Source organism: Rhamphochromis longiceps, linkage group LG13 (assembly GCF_057381845.1).
Source record: "Rhamphochromis longiceps isolate RC_006_pf linkage group LG13, R_longiceps_female_GT1.1, whole genome shotgun sequence".
NCBI classification, from domain to species: domain Eukaryota; kingdom Metazoa; phylum Chordata; class Actinopteri; order Cichliformes; family Cichlidae; genus Rhamphochromis; species Rhamphochromis longiceps.
Genome location: NC_140569.1, coordinates 22,725,649 through 22,740,751, shown reverse-complemented (window position 1 = coordinate 22,740,751; position 15,103 = coordinate 22,725,649). Strand labels below are relative to the sequence as shown.

General features: G+C 45.2%; 1 protein-coding gene across 13 annotated transcripts in view; it reads left to right on the top strand.

The window, feature by feature from the left end:
- Positions 1-15,103, top strand: part of tacc2 (transforming, acidic coiled-coil containing protein 2) — a 47,156-nt gene that overhangs the window by 4,280 nt on the left and 27,773 nt on the right. For 11 of the 13 annotated variants that reach the window (XM_085428470.1, XM_085428481.1, XM_085428480.1 and 8 more), the window contains exons 1-2: positions 6,374-12,099; positions 12,753-13,391. In XM_085428470.1, coding sequence (XP_085284596.1) covers positions 6,518-12,099; positions 12,753-13,391 — 6,221 coding nt within the window. In that variant the 5' untranslated portion in view covers positions 6,374-6,517. Of the gene's footprint in view, positions 1-2,996; positions 3,242-4,564; positions 4,673-6,012; positions 12,100-12,752; positions 13,392-15,103 lie in introns of those variants that run through there. The other 2 variants (XM_085428482.1, XM_085428469.1) reach the window with 1 other exon arrangement.

The following is a 15,103-nucleotide window of genomic DNA, read 5'->3' as shown; positions in this document are numbered from 1 at the left end:
TCTTATCCAGAAACTTAATTGATTGACAGCGGGGTGAGCTGTGGCTCTAAAGGGCATACATGCCCACGTTTACGTGTAACCACAGCTTCCTAGAGCGTAACCTGATCCTCTCTTTGGGGGTCACTGCAGGCCTGACTCTTGGCCCAATTCCCAGCATTCACCTGCAGAGGCACTGTCACTGCTACCAACCACAAGACACAGCAGCAAGAGAAAGGGGGAGGAGGTGAATAGGGAAGGAAAGAAAAGAAAAGAGGGAAAGTTCTTAGACTAGGAGGAGGAGACAGAAGGAGAGCTGAGTGGAAAGAGTTTACAGTAGAGGGGGAGGAGAATGCTCAGCACTTCCACGAGGCCAGCACAAGTCAAGTTAGTCAGTCTCAGCAGCAGCAGCAGGTTTGGTAGTGTAGTGTTTCTAGAGACCACACACACACATACACACACTGGAAGAAACAGAGGAGGCTCATGGAAATTTAAAGGGGGAGCGGCAGTGACTCTACAAAGAGGACAGGGCTGTGGAGAGGAGGAGAAGGAAGTACAGGAGAGGAGGAGCGGGAGCGTCAGCAGCATGTGTTGCAGCATGTTTGTGTTCTCGACTGCCCTCCTTCAAAACACAGAGCCCTGCAGAGCCTGCCTGCACAGTGTGAGCATAGTATAAGGGTAGCAGAGAAGCTGCACTGCACTGTAGAGTCACCTTCAGGACAGTGGAGCACACTGCTGGGTAAGTGCAAGAGAGATGAAATGAGATAAAGCTCGTAGGACGTGCAATCAAAGGTGTGTTTTATACAGGAGGGTGGATGGAGTGGATATGTTGAGTCGGTTTTGTGTGTCTGTGGGTGAAGAGGGGACCTGTTCCTTCTTCAGCACTCCTCTTTCATGTTTACAGCAGTCATGTGTGAAGCATTAAGGCTTTTTTTCAGGGCTCGAGCATTGACGTTTTGAATAGAGAGTATTTGCTGCACAGGCAGTAATAGCCAGTCAGCCTCGCTGTCTCTCACTGTGGCTTTTCGTTTAGTTCCTGTGGGTTAAATATTAACAAAAGGTGCTTTCTGCGTAGGGATCGAACAAACAAAGAGCAGGTGTGATTTTCCACCTTCTTGACCTTTTAAGAAATGTTGAATGAGTGTTTGCTGTAAACTTTGGCGTGCTTTTCCTCGTCATTCTCTCATTTGAGAAAAGGTACGGGTTGTATGTTTTCTGTCTTTTGCATGACAGGCAGGAAACAGGAAACTCGACACATGGCAACATACAGTTTTCTCATGACTGTGCTGATCCCAGCGTGCATCACTGTTAAGGAGTGAAGGAACTGTTTTAACACCTGATTATATAACATTAATCCAGAAAATAGGAGCAGCAGGGAGATCACAGACATTCAGAGTGACACTCATACCTGCAGCAGGCCTTTTTTTTTTGCATCCGGTTTCTTTTAATGTTTTATCTTCTCTTCTGCAGCCAGTTGTGTAGCTGGGTTTCTTGCTACAACGAGAAAAAAAAGAATCTAAATTAGAACATTTAAAAATAAACTAAGACGGCATGACACCATTCTTGTGCAAATGTCTTTTAAAAGTCTAGCACACAATTTTTGTGTGTGTTCATGCAAGCACATTCTGTGCTTAACATGTCCCACAAAGGAGGCTCTTTGTGGTCACACAGGTGAGGCCAGTGACTCAGAGCCTGCAGCCCAAATTTATTTGTTAATGTGTCTCCAGTTTCCACATTAAGGAAATACAGCGCTAAAGCGAAGCTCCAGCGTAAGTTGGTGTTTTTCTAGTCGGTCTTGAATATATTTTTTTGTTTCTGGCTTGAAATAGTTTGCAGCATTACTGTAATCACATCATATGAGTGAAGACGCTAAAGCAAGTGTATATAAGGTCAAACTTGCTCTCGTGTAAGTGCTGCATTGAATTGATTTAACCTTCGTTTCTGCTTGCAATGCCTGCACGCCAGCTATGAGTGATTCATAAATAATCAATGTGCTTTAATACTGAATCTCAGCAGATCCTCAAAGGATATCATTACCACTGTGTGGCTGTATCCATACTCACACGTGAAATCAACTCACTGGCTAAAATCAGGATCTCTGTGTAAAAAAGGAAACACTAAATATAACAGGCAGGGCTGTGTTAGATCTCTAAATCTGGACACGCGAAACAAATGAAAAGAAATAAGAAAAATAACCTCCGACTCTCCACCTCCATCCACAGACAAGAGCACCCCAGCTCTATTGCATTGCAGCTTAGCTGAGTGTTGTGCACCGTGAGGCTGTTATTGTCCTCATAGCGAGTGCTGTGGCTGTGGCTATATCCTTTCCAACTGACTGTTGAACAATCAGGAAATAAAAAGCAGATGAGAGTTCAGATTATTTCATTTACTGTATTTCAGGTTGCTTGGAAAAATGATTGGCTCAGATAAAGACACATCTGAAGCAGAAGATATCATCCAAAATACCTGCTCTTGTCTGTGCTGCTTAATTATGCTTGTCACCATCCAGCAAAACTGGTTTGGCTTTAATGATTATTATTTCAACACCTTGGGAAAAAATACATTTGTATTTCCTCAGAGGTGTTTGTGAGGTGGAAAGTACTTCTGATGACAATATTTTTCAATTCATTAGTTGTTTTTTGTCCCATTCAGAGGACATGCTCAAATGTGGGGTGTAAACAAAGCTGCAGAGATTAAACTGCAGTGAGCCGGGATAAATGCTAGGATTTAATACTGGAAATAATCTTTTAATAGCATAAGAAAAGCACGTTGAGAGACGTATCAGATAAGACGTCTGAGTGGAAGGACGTAGTTCAGCCAGTGTGGCCTTTACATTATAACAAACAAACACATGGGTGGAGTTATCTGCTCATGTGATGTCTGGCTTTGAGCATTAATTTGTGGGTGTTCCCGTGTTTGCCCGCGACATGATCACACTTGCTTAAGTATACACGTGTGTGTGTGTGTTGTGTGGCAGACTCCCTCGTGTAGCTCACTGGTATCCTTCACCGTTCCTGCAGGCTGAAGCTCGAGCCGAGAGTTCGACCCAGAGGGACGACGGAGCGCTACTGACCGAGGTTTCCACCAGCCAGCACAGCCTGCTGTCTCAGCCCGTGCTGCCAGACATCCCAGTCATCACCGGGGTGGAGGAGAGCCGAGGCACGGCCGCAGACCAGGAGGACAAGGAGGAGCTTGAGTTTCCTCACGACCTGCTGCCCAGTTTAGATTTCAGCAGCGAGCTCAACATCTGGGAGTCCTCACTGGGGTAAGTGGAGGGGTTACACACACATACACACAGACTTTTACACTTCAGAAGACATAACTTCCTGGATACTTACTCCAACTCTAACCATAATCACTACTCCTCTAACCTGAAGCCCTGCACTCACCCTAAACAAAATCTTCCCCCTTAAATTGAATCTTTTATATAATTGGTGACATCTGGTGGCGTTACATAACAGATCTGCGCCCAAACACAGACTGTACTTGTAACACCACAACCATTTTGGGATGGTTCCAAGTTATGCCGATTTACAGAGGTCCTTTTAACTACTCTGACTTAAGAATTGAGGTAATGCTCTGGCAATTTGTTTTTGGCTTTATCATGCATAATCAGATGAGGATTATCAGGTTTGATTTGCTGCTACAAGTGGCAAAAAATCATTGAGACAGAGCTGATTCTTAGTGCTGGTGGCAGAATTGATAGTGCAAGATTAAACCTGGCAGTTTTGTCAATGTCATCATAAACATCAGTGACGATCACAAAATGAAGAAAGACTCATTCTAGAAAGACTCTTTAGTACTGAGGAATGTAAACGGCTACAATTGTTTGGTTTCTTTGTCTACTTGCCGATAAAAGTAAGTATTCTTCTTTTTCCATTAGTGACAAATAGGCCTCATAAATGACTACCCACGCATTTTTTTGCTGGCTTTGTGTACCGCAGGTGATTTTAAAGGCCTGAAAAATGAATTTTCCTTTTTCTCCTTCTCACGACTTGAACAGATTCGTGTGTTTGGGATATTTTTTTGTCATAACTTTCTGGTTTTTCTCAAGTTTCTCTTTTTCTAGTTTAAAGTGAGCAATACTGAAAACATATATCTCCGAAAAAAAGGATAGAAGTTTGGGAAAAATATCAAAATAAGCTGACATGTTAACATATTTTCTTATATTGCCAGAACTGTCCATTAGTTGTTCCTAATACTTCTCATAATAAATATTAAATGTAGATTCAGTTTGCCCTTAGAGCTTTAATTGTCTGTGTAATAATAGACAGTTAAATATATACCCGATCAGAATGCTCTGTTAGCTGGAACATCTGCAGTTTCCATGTATTTCCTTCATCGTTACATTTTTTTACATATAAAGGGAAAAGGGGTCCAACCTAGACTAGCAAGGAGTAACTAATAAAGTGGCCAGTATGTGCATACACTAATAATACTGTATAATACGTTAAATATTACTTTTTTTTATGGCTGTGAGGAAACACACTTGTAACAGTTTATTTAGTCAGAGTGAAAGCAAACCTGTTGTTGATTTGCTTCATGTGTGAATATGTCTGCATATGTGTGTGTGGGTTTGTGTTAGCAGAGCTAAAACCAGCTCAGGTGACAGGAAATGTGAACAGGTGAACCCCCTGCTGGCGGGTCTGCAGCATCACATAGAAGTCAGTCAACCATTGCTGTTTCAAGATACAAGGTACCTCATAGGTTCAGCATGATGATGGCTAGACGGCTGTCCTCTGTGCTGTCAGCAGAAGGCGTGGTGATAAAGAGTGAAATTAGGGAGCATGGAGAGGAACAAGAAGTTGGCAGGGTGATCTAATGTTTCTAACTTATGCTCGAGCGTGATGGGTATGATTGCTGTGGCTCTGCAGCAATCACGCCTTAACATGGTCTGATGTGGTCAGTGTTGCCTGCTTTTATCTAAAGTTAAATGCACTAATTCTTCTGATGCTTTGATGTCTTCTGTCAACCAGAAGTATAAGTATCATTGCTTGATGTGAATTTGTAAAAATGTACAGGTAAAACAAGTGAAAAGCTTTGAATAACTAGAAATATCAAAACTTCAGAAAGGACAAATCATTTGAAAAAGCAGAGTTCCTGCTTTGTTGCGTAGTAAAACTGGACACCTGCACACAGTTTAGTCTGTTTTGCTTCTCCACCCTTTAGCAGAGACTGCCAAGTGAACATGTGAGGACAGACGCTGTGTTTACAAGGATCTGGCAGAGTCTTTATGCAGAAGTCATGTGTGACTGTGTTAACCAATCCCTCGTAGTGATCCTCGGTGATATTCCTACTCGCTTTATCGGAACTTCTTTAGAAAAGAATGCGTTAAAATAACGAAACTTGAACGGACTATGCTATGACGATTATAGCTTAATAATGATGGTTATTCTCTGTAGTCAGACAGCGTGAAAGATTAAAATGGTCCCTCATTTTCCTTTAATGCAGGTAATGTTTTAGCAGTGACTCAGCAGGTGCAGATGAATGGCATTAAAGTAGCACGAATGCTAAATTATTTAGGCTATAAAACTGTTTCCAATAACCCAGAAACTACCCATCACTGTAATCAGGATGAATGACTTGACACTATTTCTCATTATATATAATCAAACTAATGTATGATGAGACTACAGTAAATAATTTATAGTTCCAATAAGAAATTAAATCATTTTAATTAGATGATAAATTTCGCTAGGCTTTTAAGCTTTTGATACACACTGAAAATAAGAAAATCATACCAAAAAACTGAGATGCTGAAGGCGTGTTGCAGCAGGGTTTGAAATAGGTGAGTAAAACTGCACAAATGCTACTTACTGCAATGAATTTTGGAGTGCATGTCCATTAACATCCGTCTTGTATTCTTATAAACGGCTGATATTATTTCTTGTAAGAGAATCTGTATCTTAGAAAAGGCATCCCGGGTGCAGTTGTGTGTCATCTGTGCATGTCACAGAGTGCTGTGTCAGAGCATGGCCTTCTACTGGGCAGCTGTTTCTGTGTACTCCTAACTCTGTCACCCTACCCTTGCCTCAGGCCTCACGGCTGCGACCCACTTGTCGCAGATGTCCAGCTCTTAACTCAGCCTGCTGCCACACCTTACCCGGGTAACAGACCCCTGGCCCCTTCCCCATCCACATTCTTAGACCGGGAACTCCAAGAGGCCTTCCAAGAATGTGAAGAACAACTGGTGTCACTGGGCATAGTCACTCCCACTCAGCCTTGCAGCCCCGAGCCCGGGACGTGGTGCAATGAAGGGAATACAACCGGAAAAGTGATGGCTAACAAGTCCAGTGAGTCATCGTCTCCACCTCCAATCGTTGTCCAGCTAGGACATAGCAACGGGGGCCATGGAAACAGGAATGCACATGGAAACAGTGAGACAGCAGACAGTCAGAAGGATACAGTTGTGTTTAGTTTTAGGGATTACATACTAGGCACTGTGAATAATGATGGGACAGCAGAGACTGAAAACCTGAAAGCAGAAAAAGAAATTAAGACAGATGAAGAGAAGGAAGCACCCACGCAAATACAATTAGAAATGCCAACATATTCAGCTGGAGAACAACCAAAACAGGCTGTGTTTAGTGATCATACAAACGATCTAAGACAGGGAAATGCTAATTCCAGTGCATCTGTGGGGGGGAGTAGCACTGTAGACTCTGATGTAGTGATTAGGAAGAAAGACACGGAGGCAAAGACAGACAAAGAAGAAAATCTAAGTGATGATTTCAGTGCTGGTGTTTGTTTTGAAACAAAGGTAGGTAATTCAGCTATGGAAACATCAGAGCGTAGCCCTCGTTTAAGGGATAGAGACGCATTACCAGAGCTGCAATCAAAAGGACAGACAGGAGCAGGCAAGCACACTGTGGAGCAGGAATCAGACCCATACAAGCAGAGTTCAGCTGGTGATAAACAGGCCGCCCAGAACAAAGAGGCAAAGAAAAAGAGACACAGGAAAAAGAAAAAGATGGAGAAAAGCCCGGAAACTGGGCAGGAGGCACGCACAGCAGTGCAATCTGAAAATGAAGTCATAAATGCTGGAAATCCCACCGATTCACCTTCAGGTCCTGTGATTTGTGGGCAACACCCTGACAACAGGCTTGATTACAAGGAGCAGCTTGAAGGAAAACCCACATCCAGCTCCCTACTATCATCTCCTCATAGCAGTCAGGATCATCTTACTCCCTCAGCCTGTTCACCTGCACCCATGCGGGCTCTTTTGCAGAAGCCTCATCAATCAGACAACCATAATGATCCCCTAAGCAGCATAAATAAAAGCTCCAATGAAAGCCTGCAGTGGGGGCAACATGTAACCGGAGGTGAAACCAGCAACCAAAATATACCCATGACACATGTCCAAAATACAGCGATCAATCAAGCTGCTTCTAGTGATAAGAGATCAGATACACAAACATGCCAGGCTTCAGTTACAGAAGCAAAAATACTCACACCCGAGAATCACGTCCCACTCTCCAACAGCCGAACTTGTGTGGGAGAGAGTTGCATGGAGAGCGTCCTTGAAGAGGCTTTAGCGGTGGTTACTGCGTTGCCACTGACAACACCCACACTGCCAGAAGTGATAGAAAGCGAGGGAGAGGGAGAAAGCGTGAGGTGTGATTTAGTGGAGAGAGTAGCTGCTAGAGCAGTTGCAGAGAGTGAGGAAGGAGTAGAGGAGAGAGGGACAGAAAAGTGCCTCATTTCTGCAGACGGAGAGAGGGACGAAGTCCTGGGCAGCCCTTCTCGGCTCGCGTTAATCTGTTCCCAGGCAAAATGCTCACTTGCATTGTCAGCCAAAGAGGGACCGGCTGCAGCTGAGGAAAGCTGCACCAGCAAAATGCCACACAACTCGGCCGAGAGCGAAATCAAGGCACCGAGAGAGGCGACCGCTCGGAGTTCGCGCAGAGAGCTGTCACCGGCCGAAGAGGGAGATGCAGAAAAGGAGCCACAGTGCTTAGAGGCTTTTATCAATACTTCTCCCCTTGGGCTACTTACTGGTTCTGATTGTCAGGATCACATTGCCGCGGGATCAAAGAGAGAAGGAGAGGGAGGAGGAGAGGAGGTGGTAGAGAAAGGAGGGCTGGTGAGAGAGCACAGTTCATTCAGCCAGCCAGAAGGCTCTGCTAGTGGGCTGTCATCTGCTCAGACTGAAAGGTGTCCGCCCACCGATGTTGCCGAGTCACAGCTGAAATCACAGAGCTGGAGGGAGTCGATCGCTACCATCACTGAGAGCATCTGCACCGAAGAGGAGCGTCTCTGTCGACCCCGCCGGGAGCACCGTGGCGCAACAATTTCACCTCTCCTCCTTGACGCTGAGCAGAGCTACAGTAAAACAAGCGGAGGCAGACGGGCCGATCTCGATCAGAAGTTAGTGTCAGAGGAAGGGCTGGCTCTGGGACGCACTTTCGAGGAGTCATCCGTCACAGAGACAAACTACAGTCGAGTCTTCCCGTCTTTAACCTCACGCCAGCATTTGATCACTTCAGAGCAAATCCCAGTTAAGCAACAAGCGAGCAACAATCAACAGGTTCAGCCTAGTAGCACAACAGAAGCAGAGACAGTCGAAAGTGCAGCCAAGCTTCAAGTCGAAGCCTATAGCCAGAGCAACAGTGGTAGCACCGCTATGTCTGAAGTCGGTGTGTATCTATGTGGCAGGAGTGGAGGTAACAGAGTTCACTTCATGGATGCAGAGAAGGAAATGGGCAGTTCCTCCGTGGATCTCAAGACCATGCCGGTGCCAGCCCTGGACTGTGCGTCTTTACCCCCGCTGACTGTTCACGAGCAGTTGCGTCATCCTGTTTTTGAGGCCAGCTATACTTTCACAGACTTTCTCAACTCAAAGAAGCCAGACATCCCTATGAATCCAGCTCCTACCAAGGATGAAGCAGCTGCGTTTTCAGAGGCACAGAAAGATGTCTGTTTGGCTAAAGGGGACACGAGGACTAAAGAAACAAAGGAGAACATTGCCACAGATCAATCACATAGTGACAGTTTGAAGACAAACACTGTAGATTCACAGTCGGTGAACAGCTCACAACAGCTTCCACGTCCTGCTGAGGAGACTCAGACTGGTAATAAAGGGTGCTTTGATGTTTTACAACCACCAGGAAGTGCCATCTCTGAGTCAAATCATCTGACATTTGAACTGGTCACAGCAAAGGCAGAGGCGGAGACACAGAAAGATGCTGCAATTGTGTGTTTGCCCAAGGAGGAGGAGGAGATTAAGAAGGTGGTGGCAGAGTCTAAAGGTACAGCTGACATTGACCAGCCTCAGGAATCACCTTTAAGTGCTACTCCTGTCATTCTTGAAGAAAACAAAGGGAACCAGCATAACTGTGCACCTTTAAGTGGTGTTGACACAAGTTCAACATCTGAACCTGTGACCTTGACTTGCGCAGCTCCTCTGCAGATGAAGCATTGTGACCCAGCTGATCAGCCTGTTATGCAATTAGGTGAAAAACCTCCTAACGAGCCAGTTAACCCAGATATTACGAAGGCTGGGGAAGGGCCCAAGTCCCCCACCGGCTCTGCCGATCCCACAAAGGACGCGTGGGTGACTTCAGAAGTGACGGCGTCTGACGAGTCAAGCACGTTTATCGGGCAGTGTGTCAGTAATCCTGCTTTTGAGCTGCAGCCTCCTGGCCCAATGTTGAGTCACCTAGAGTTCGTTACCGACTCTGATGCATCTGTCTCTGAAAAGGCATATAACTGCAGTGCTGATGGTGACAGCAGCAGTGACTCCAGAGAGGTGGATGCCCATAAGAGCCGAGAAGTGACACACACTTCATTAGCACAGCATGCTGAGATCGGCGATGTCTATGTTAACGCTAATGAGGTCTTGCCAAAATTGGAGAATTTAAATTTTGATACTAAAGAGTCTGCTGCTACCAGTAATGTAAATAGTCAGTTATCACAAGAGGAAAATCCGATTCCACCTCAGCCTCCCAGCGATGCAGTGACAAGAAATAAACCTGCTAATGTAATTCCTCTATCTCAAACAGTGCCAGACTCTGCTGGCATTAAACCTATTATTTGTGAAGCCTCCATTAGGGATGACATCACAAATGTCAGCTACCCATTTAACTCCGACCTGCCCGCCAACGAGGTTTATGATACAATTAAAGGGGACAATGTGAAAGAAAACCACACAATGGGAGATCAGACCGCCATGTTGTTTGAAGAGCAAAAGAAACAAGCTAAAGAGGCAGCAATGGATAATCAAAAGGAAGCAGCAGACAGCAGCAAGCAACAGACAGGAAAGACAGGCACAATGCCACAACAGAATAATGAAGCAGATAAAGAGACTATAGAAGAAATTGGAGCCCTGCAGCCACCACACGCATATATGGGACAAAAGAGTGAATTGTCATTAAAGGATGTGAAGAAGGAAAAAGAAATAAAGAACACTTTTGAATCCAAAAGCGAGACTGAAACTTGTTCCTCATCTCCCAGCAGATTTCCGGGATCATCCGAGGACGTGCTGCGTGCTGACTTAGAGTCTAGTAGCGAACCTCTGACTGTTTATGATTCCAGTTTGCGCCAAATTCCGACAGCAGCGCTGGAATGCAGCTCTGACTCTGCACCAGATTTGGGTGCAGCTCTTGGCCAATCACAGTCCACACCAGATCCAAATTGTTTTGCTCAGCAACAGGAGCACCATCAACAGTATCTGGGATCCAGACATCCCACAGAGGCAATGTCAGGTGGCTGTCTAGAGGGCGGAGAAAAGGCTAACGATCAGACCCAGACACTGGTTAAGGGAGTAAAAGGAGCCCCAGAGGAAGGAGACAGCTCTGCTGGGGATATTTGTCAGTCAGGAAGCAAGGATGAGTTAGCAGGTGATGCCAGCATGAGCAATGAAGGAGTGATAAAGTCAGTGAAAGGCGAGGATGCTTCACTAGAGGTTCATAGGTTGCCATCTTCCCTTGATTCAAATGAAATTGATGGGAGAAATGCTTCACCTGATGCAGGGATAGCAGCGGGTTACTCTCATGTAAGTGAGACAAGTCAGGAGACAGATGAGAATGAAAGCCCAGGGTTAGAGGGGTCAGGTAGAGATTTAATGCCAGACACTGGGTTTGTGAGTGATCTGAGTGATAAAGATCAGCAAAAATGTGATCTATCAGCTGTCTGTCAAGAGCAGAGTAGAAAATCCGAGCTGTCAGAGAATCTGGTTGTATCTGTTGAGCCTGTTTCACAGGAACACGAAAGCTCATCTTTTCATATTCCCATTTTAACTAAAGATAGCACAGCTAGTGATGCTATTCATGCAGATTTTTCACCAAGTACAAACCAGGCTGGTGAAATTTCTATGCACACATGCAGCTCTCTGCCAGATCCTGCCGCGCATCCAGAAACTGGAGGAGAGGATTTCAGTGCTGCTGTGGCTCTAAAAAGCACCGGTAGTGAAAGCGTTGCGTGTGAAAGTCAGGATACAGTGTCCAGGCCTCATGGGCTGCAAAGGCCCAATAAAACCTCAGCCACACAAAACAGCCCAATAGAACAAACACCCATAAAAGGGCCTGATGTTGAGGAGATGACAAAGGAAGATAAAGAAGCCTTGGATGAAGGGAATGTTAGCGAGCAGGGTGAGGAACAAAATTGGATAAAAGTCATAGATGGTGGGGCTTTGGGAAAGCAGGGGGTTGTGCATTTAGCAGGAAGTGATAAAGAAATGGGCTCGGGATCAATCACCGTTTTAGGCAACTCCCAAAGTGGGGAGGCACAGATTAGCACGGAGGTTGCTGTTTGTCACTCTGATGGCAACACCGGTCCTTGTAAGGCAAGGGAAAGTGACAGTGATGCAACAGAAAAAATGACTGCGGACGTGGACACAGGCCCATCTGTTGTTTCATCAAAATGCCTAGAAGATTTCGAAACTCTTACCCACTCAGAGAAACCACAAGATGTGGTGCCACTGTCAAAGCCCCCAGATGACACTGTGGTTAAACCCACTGCTGCTGCCTCTCGGTGCGAATCAGAATCACTCGATAGAGCTCCAGCCCGCCGCCCTCCTGCTGAACAAGTAGAAGCTGCTGAAGCAGACACAAACTGGATAAAAGCGCTCAGGGAAGCTGCATCCCATTCTCAAAGCGAACAAGTGAACCCAGTGGATGCCTTAAGGTAAACGAAAGAGCGTGTGCTTATTTAAAATGATCATATGAGCCAAATATGTTAGGAACTGCAGATCAGAGCAGCGCAGTCAGAACCTCACAGTGATACAGATGTATCATGTTGCATGTTAAAGCTCAGCGTGAAAAGGCAAAGAAAATAGAAAGAGGAAAGGAACGAATTATGAACTGGACAAACAGCTACATTTTTTTTTTGTGTCTTTTACCAAAGATTTCTGGCATTTTGTTCCCCTAACTTAGCATTCAAGTAGCACCATGTTCAAGGCTTGTTTGAAGGGATATTACAGAGAGCAGTGTGACAATGAATATGAATGAGGAGGTAAACACAGAGCTGCACTTTGTATTAACTCGAGCTCGGGTCAGATGACTGTGCCTGTTGGAGTCTAATGGAAGTAATGCAGCCCTTTATATTCAAAGAGTGACATCAGCCGTGACATCGTCCCTGGTCCCCGGGGCAAGAATGAGCCTTTCTTACACAAAACACACTGCTCAACACAATACAACAACATACCTAGAGCACTTCACCCACACACATCCTCTTGCTCACACACACATTTTTGATTTGTGAGTAATTCCTTGAGCATGTGCTATAAACTAAACAACAAACCCCCCACCTCTTCTCTTCTTCTGTTGTTTTTTTCTCAGACCCTTTCCATCTCTGGAGTCTCCTGAACAAGAGTTTCTCACTCCGACTGAGGAGATAGCAGCTCCCGTGAGACAGGAGAAGACCCCACCACCAGAACTAGCAGCGGAGGAGACAGCAGAGATCCCACCTGTGAATCTTGTGAAGAAGCCAGTAGACCTTCCCAGACCTTTAAAAAAGGCAGGAGATCTCCTAGAATCAGCACATGAGATAGCAGAGCTTTCCAAACCACCGCAGAGTATAAAAGTAGAAGAAGAAGAAACGACAAAGGCAGAGCTTCCAGAAGCAGCCAAGAAAGAAGAAGAAGAGCATCCAGATGAGGTTCAAGAACCAAAAAGGAAGCAAGTTACTTCAACAGAAGTAGTGAATGAGGAACAGGCAAGAGAAAGGACAGATGAGATCCCAGAACCAACAGCTAATGATAATGAGCTCGTAGAACCAGCAAAGTATGAAGAACAAGAAACAACAAAGCCGACTACAGAGTCCCCACAGTCAGAGGAGAAGCCGGTCAGCGAGCTGCCAGTGGAGCTAGTGGAAAAACCTTTAGACATCCAGCCCGTGGAGCCAGCTGAAGTCCTAGCTGAGGAAACTGCAGCGACAGAGGCTGTTCAGGATCCGGCTGCAGAGCTACGGGACAGTGGGTGAGTGTTTTTACTGTCTGTATCACATGCTTGTCATATTTTTGAATTGATGCCCACAGTTTCCAGTGGAAACACATTTCACCGCTTTAAGTAAAACAGCCAACTAATGTTTCCTTAGAAACTCCTTTAACCAACAGACTCGCTCTTCTTCACACCGCATTCGGGGTCTGGATTCAAGAAAAGACGTCCATTTAACCCCCAGCTGATCTGAAGTTTTTGTGGTTTAGTGATTTCCCAACTGGAGATCATTTATAATTCAAACAAAGGAGATTTTGTCATAACATTTCCTTTGTACTGATCTATCAGATGCATTTCATTGGAGCGAAGATGTGTGTAAAATAGGGAGCTTTGGGGGACATGTGCTTTACAGGTCAGCTGTGCGTGCCACACATTTAAAACTGATTTCCGTGTGCTTGGAAAACAACCTTGGTGGATTTGTTTTGGCTTTCAGACACTTCAACGGTGTCTGGGTGACTGTTCTCTCTACAGAGGTTTAACAGTGCCTACGAACTAATACGAATCTCAGATGTATACTGATTTATATGTAGTTGTTGAAATTTCCAAGTTAAATAAGCGCTGTAAAGCAGTGTATCAGTCAGTGTTAATGTAAGCATTTCAGCAGCACAAGTTGGACTGACTAATTCCTTTAGCGAAAAGCCAGATTTCTCACTAGAATTAGGTAAAAGCACAATGCTTTTCCATTTACCTCTCCGTGGGATCCATCCCTTTCGGCCTATCTTCATTAACTCAAATTCCCTTATTTGTCACTGTCTCCGACCACATGCCGTGGAGCCATCCCACATGCCAGATTAGCACTTGCTGCCTGTCAGTCTCAACACTTGTCCCATCACTGCTGTTGGATCCACACAGCATTGTTCAGAGCAGGAAAAAGGAAGAATGTTATTTCCCTGAGGTTTCATCAAAAGATACAGTTACTGTTGCGTACATGTGCCACAGAAACAAACGTGACAGCATATGATATATGATATGATACGCGTGTGTGTGTGTGTGTCTGTGTGTACATTGTGTTTTTTTTCTCTCCGCCCCCGAAGGCTGTCCGAGCTGTCAGTCCTACTCAGTCTGTGCGGCTTTGTGAACTGAAGCTTGTAGTGGGAGGAATTTGGGCAGGCACTCAGCCCCACTGAAGTCATTTGCACAGACCAGACAGAGTGGAACAAAAGCCAGGGTTCAGAGAAACACTCGAGCATGTGCTGCGGTGCGAGTTTGTTTGACAGAGTTAGTCCGAGAGTCAAAGAGAGAGGAGAGGAGGACTGGGACGTGCGGTCATCGGCTCCGCTGTTTTGGAGTTCAGGTCATTTCCATCGCTTACTGTAATTACTGTAACCTCTGAAGTCGTGTGATGGCTGAAATCTGGGTGAGTTGACAAACAGTAGCTCTGGTAGTTTTATGTGTGCATGTGTGTGCGTGTTTGCGTACGTCCTTCCAGGTGGATGCAGCAGATGGTCTGTAGGTAACTAGTTCTAATTATGCTCTGCCTCTGCTGACCTCACCAGATGGGTGGAGGGGAGGGAAGAGCAGAGAGAGACGAAGGGAAGAGAAGGCTTTTCCAGAACTAAGTTGTGAAATGAAAGGTGCACCTCCTCCCATGTTAAAAGAAAAAACAGGTTAGAACACGTTATGCTTCCTTGGAAATCTCCTCAGTAATGGTAAAGATCAACACTAACAATCAAAGTTGTCCATAAATCCAGTCT